This window comes from Carya illinoinensis, chromosome 4, assembly GCF_018687715.1.
Source record: "Carya illinoinensis cultivar Pawnee chromosome 4, C.illinoinensisPawnee_v1, whole genome shotgun sequence".
NCBI classification, from domain to species: Eukaryota; Viridiplantae; Streptophyta; class Magnoliopsida; order Fagales; family Juglandaceae; genus Carya; species Carya illinoinensis.
The window spans coordinates 36,966,085-36,970,768 of NC_056755.1; the positions used below are offsets into that span (position 1 = coordinate 36,966,085).

The 4,684-nt window shown below is 43.2% G+C and overlaps 2 protein-coding genes across 2 annotated transcripts; one reads left to right on the forward strand and one right to left on the reverse strand.

The window, feature by feature from the left end:
- Window positions 1-1,362: 1,362 nt before the first annotated feature.
- On the reverse strand, window positions 1,363-2,367 carry LOC122308183 (mitochondrial import inner membrane translocase subunit TIM17-2-like). The gene has a single exon (XM_043121375.1). The coding sequence runs from the start codon at window positions 2,307-2,309 to the stop codon at window positions 1,620-1,622; it is 690 nt and encodes a 229-aa protein (XP_042977309.1). The 5' UTR covers window positions 2,310-2,367; the 3' UTR covers window positions 1,363-1,619.
- Window positions 2,368-2,501: 134 nt separating this feature from the next.
- LOC122308182 lies at window positions 2,502-4,684 on the forward strand. The gene has a single exon (XM_043121374.1). The coding sequence runs from the start codon at window positions 2,738-2,740 to the stop codon at window positions 4,532-4,534; it is 1,797 nt and encodes a 598-aa protein (XP_042977308.1). The 5' UTR covers window positions 2,502-2,737; the 3' UTR covers window positions 4,535-4,684.

Here is a 4,684-nt window from a genome sequence, read left to right on the forward strand (position 1 = left end):
CACTAACTAATTTCAAGTCGCCATATATGTAGGAATTTGAGAACTTGTGTAAACTAAAATTGCATCCCAGTTTGGCACAAAAGAATGCAGAATTATAGCCACAAACACAAAGCGCAAAGCTTCCCCCCTCAAAAGAAGGCTTACATTTCATTTCCTTCTGTACAATCTTCGTACAGTCTTTCAAGCTTCCTCACCTTTCAATCCAATCCTACAAACTTTGGAATCACATAATTGGTATCACGTCTAGGTCACTGGTGAAGCAAAGGGAAGGTTCACAGAAAGCTTATGAGATCGCTTGCCTAACAAATTGTGTAGCACGAGCTTAATACAGTTGAGCATCCTAATGCAAATAATGCCATATCCCCGTTCCCCAAAACTTCATCATTACACAATAGGAAAGATAGCACAATATCACACAAGAAAGTAGAAATAACAAACAAAAGGACACAATGTAAGTCTCCCTCCAAAACTTATGAAATGTAGCACATCACTATGTCCATTTGATAATGAGCAACAATTTATATTCTGCATTGCCCCAAAAGATAAAAAAAAAAAAAAGGTGTACCATTTCCGAGTTGAGAGAGCCGCCAGTGGTTGAAAGGGAAACATTTTTAAGCCGCTCCAGATAAGCACTTGGATCAATTTACCCTCCCCATGAGCCTTGACGACAGATAGAGCAGCTCAACCAGAACCCACCCTGGCAAAGCCAGATCCATGTTCTGACACTCCAAGCAAATCCCCAAGCCCTTAACGAAGTGGTTCACACAAAATCCCCTCTAAGTCCCTCTTCAAAACCATACACCGTCCCCATCCCCTCAACCAACCCCACCATGGTATAAGTCATTGCGATCTAATTCGTTAAAAGCAGTGCATAGCTAGAGTATTCTTCTCAAAAGAAGACATCACTTAATAATATAACCGCGAAATAGAACATACCCAATTAACATACAAATGTAAAATGTCAATACATACAAAATCAAAAACAACAAACTAAATTTTGATGGGTAATACGTATCAAGAAAGTAGGATGGAAGTGAGATGATGGTGTAGCATTTTCCAAATTATTATGAACTTAACACATAGGTATAACTAACAAGCAACATCAAAGTGAATAACAACCAAAGCATTCACAACTTGGTTACTCCACATAAATGTGGCACCGAGAGTCCAAGATACAGCAGTGCTAATAGACCAATACGAAATTACACTAGCAAAGATACCCAAAAGATGCAGCCTTTTCTGCCAAGCACAGTCTAGAATTCAAGAACCACTAATTTGGACACAACAGCCAATTTCATAGCCCCAATTCAAGACGACCGCCAGCTCCCAACAACAAATCTAAACAAACCCATTAATAAATAATTTAGCTCCCAATCAAAATCCAAAATCAATAAATAAATAATTTGGATAAGTACCATTTGGAAGAAGCATTATTTTACAGTGCCACTATCTTACCATAAAAGAAGAACAATTGTATCACAAAACTCGGGTCCGACACAATACCTAACACAAACCCCCAAATTCTCTTGTTCTGAAATCATCGTTACAACAAATAAAATAAAAAAAATTTGAACAGCTTTCGATTCTCAAAAATCCTTTTCTTTTTTTTTTTAATGTTTTCACTTGTACTCAAAATTGGGCACCGGTGGTGCATCGAAACTCTCCAAGATCTTCGTCTCGCTTCCGCTACTCGTTGCTGCCGAATCTTTCTTCTTTTCTCCGCCGAACCAACCTCCGAGCCAACCTGAACTCGAATCCGAAGAAGATACACTTGCCGACGACGTCTCTAACGGGGGCTGGACCTGGGGAAGGCTCGGTGACTGGCCCATGAATCCAGGAAGAGCGGGCATGTTAGGTGGGGCCTCTTCGATGATCATGGGCATCTGTTGTTGTGCACTGAACATCCGGTTCAGCATGATCCCAGCTCCTTCGATGAGAGCCAAGAGGACACCACCGAAAGCAGCCGACCGAGCTGAGGCGGCGAGCCCCTGGCGCATGGAGAGGAAGCCACCGGTGGCTGCGCCGGCCACTATGGAGTTCCAGGGGTCCTCCTTCTGGCGGACGTAGACCATGGTGCAATCGAAGGCGGAGAAGAGGCCGCCCCAAACGGCGAAGCTGCCTCCAACGCGGGGTGCGTTGAGACGCACGGCCTGGGAGCCACCGACGAATCGCGCCCCGGTGGGAGAGTTGTAGATGCCCTTGAGGAAGTGGAAGGCCGAGCCACCTACGGCTCCCATGGCGAAAGCGCCGCCTACGTCGTCGAGGATGCGATCCGGGCACGGCTCCCTAGACGTCTCCGGCGTCCCCATGAAGTTGAAGTTTCTTTAGGGTTTCTTCTGTGCGAGTTTTGAGAGGAGTTAAGACGGTCAGTGCGTATATATGCGTGTTGTCTTTTTAAAGTGCATGTCGTTTTTATCAACACAAACGTCGTGTCGTTTACGTTGTTGTCCCCGACCTGAAAGGCTGAAATGCCGACTCGTATCCAAAACAAACCAAATGAGACCTAGCTACCTTCACTTCTCTTGGGAAAAATACCCTCGTTCGATAGAAAGCGATACATGAATGGGATGCGGATAAGGAACTCACTGCTGTATTTTCAACCTAAAAGTCTTCTTGTTCGTTAGATTCATATAAATAGTATTTTTTTTGGTCCAGGTTTTTCTTCTTCTTTATCCTACTTCGGTTAATAGCAAGGCTTCTACGCTCAAGTTTGGTCGTATTTTCTGAAGTATTTGCAATGTATACCAGTTTGACGAAAATTCAGGCATTTCCCTTGTCTTTAAGGATTTATTCACAACCCAGATGCTCCAAATTACTCTACTCCGCAAAGCAGCAATCTTTACCCAACTGGTCTCGTTCAAAACCCCATTTGAACTCCAGTAAAGTCATAACCCTTGAAAATTGCCATTTCATGCAACCCGTAAATTTCTCAAAATGTTCTAATTGGAAGAGCTTGAAAATTGGCAATATATCAAAACCCAGAAGCATTGCGAGTCGGTTCCGGCATAAAAGTGCCATACAGTGTTACCTTTCGACTAGAGCTACAAGTTCTTCAAGTTCGTATGCTCGAAGAGGCGGTGAAAAAAACTCTGCGGGAAGAACTGGAAAAGCTCTTCCTTGGTTAGCTTCAAATAGATATAAAGAAGCAAAAGGATTGGAGAACGGAACATCTACAAAGACAAGTCGTACTTCTTGGGAGGAATCAGCGAAAAGGTTGGAGAAAGGGGGCAGTAGGTCTTTGAGGGAGGAATTGGCAAAAGGATTGGAGAAAGCAACAACAATAGAAAATGTCGGTTCTTCTTGGACGGTGGCAGCCGACAATTTTGTGAGGACAAGTGATCAGTTGGCCGAAGGGAGTGAAGAAGCTAGGAATAGAATAGACATTGCAGAGGATCGGCAAAGTGATTTTGGTCACAGACATGGAGATTTTGAGGAAGATGAAGAAGGAGGAGAAGAAGAAGAATTAGGGGTCGTTGATGATCCGAGATGGGATAAGATTAGGCATAGGTCCAAGCAAATGGTTGATGTAAATGCTGGACCTGAGAAACCTGAGGTAAAAAGGTGGCATAAACAGGAAAATTGGGGCAGAAAGACATGGAAAGAGGCTACTGAATCAGCAGTTCCTAAAATGGTTGGAGAAGGGATCTACGGGGTTGGTCCAGTTTTGGCTGCTTTATCAGCTCAAAGAAGAGAATTTTATGCGTTGTACCTCCAAGAAGGGTTGGATTTGAGTAATAATAATCGGAAGAAGAAGGACAAAAGGGGGTTTGAAAAAGTTTTGAGGATGGCTGAAAAAATTGGGCTAAGCATAAAGGAAGCATCAAAGCATAATCTCAATATGGTGGCTGATAACCGCCCCCATCAGGGTCTCGTGCTAGATGCTTCTCCATTGGAGATGGTAAAAATAAAGGAATTGGACCCTGTTTCGGTTGAGGAAGATAAAGGTTCTCTTTGGGTAGCTTTGGATGAGGTTACAGATCCTCAGAATTTGGGGGCAATCATCAGGTCGGCTTACTTCTTTGGGGCTTCAGGGGTGGTTTTATGTGCCAAGAATTCGGCCCCATTGAGTGGTGTTGTGAGCAAAGCAAGTGCAGGCGCACTTGAATTAATGGAGCTCAGGTATTGTAAGAATATGATGCAGTTCCTAGTAACCTCAGCTGAAAATGGCTGGCGAGTTCTTGGAGGTTCAGTTTCTCCAAGAGCTGTTCCCTTGGATGAGATTTTGCCTGGTGCACCAACTATTCTTGTTTTGGGCAGTGAGGGTACTGGGTTGAGGCCTTTGGTGGAGAGATCATGTACTCAGTTGATTAGGATCCCTGGGAGTATCCCTGTGGCTGTATCTACAAGTGGAGTTAATGATTTGGAAACTGCAGAAACAGTGTCTGGTTGCTCAGTTGAAGAGTTCAGGTCCTTTTTAGCTGTGGAGAGCTTAAATGTTAGCGTAGCAGCCGGTGTTCTTCTTCATCACTTAATTGGAACCAATTACAAAAATGAGTGTCTCATCGGAGATAAGTTGACTGATGCTCTTGACTGAGGTCCTGTGGCAGATACATTGAATTTGTTGCATGAGTTTATTTATCCAAGCTCATTATAATTATCTTATCATTTTATTTTGAACTTATAATGTTTGCATTATAAAATTTTTATCAGTATCTGCAGGGTCTTATGCAGAGTTGTTAGTGAA

What these genes read in the sequence shown, in the direction of transcription:
- LOC122308183 (XM_043121375.1), bottom strand. Translation starts at nt 2,309, where the DNA reads ATGGGGACGCCGGAGACGTCTAGGGAGCCGTGCCCGGATCGCATCCTC.
- LOC122308182 (XM_043121374.1), top strand. Translation starts at nt 2,738, where the DNA reads ATGTATACCAGTTTGACGAAAATTCAGGCATTTCCCTTGTCTTTAAGG.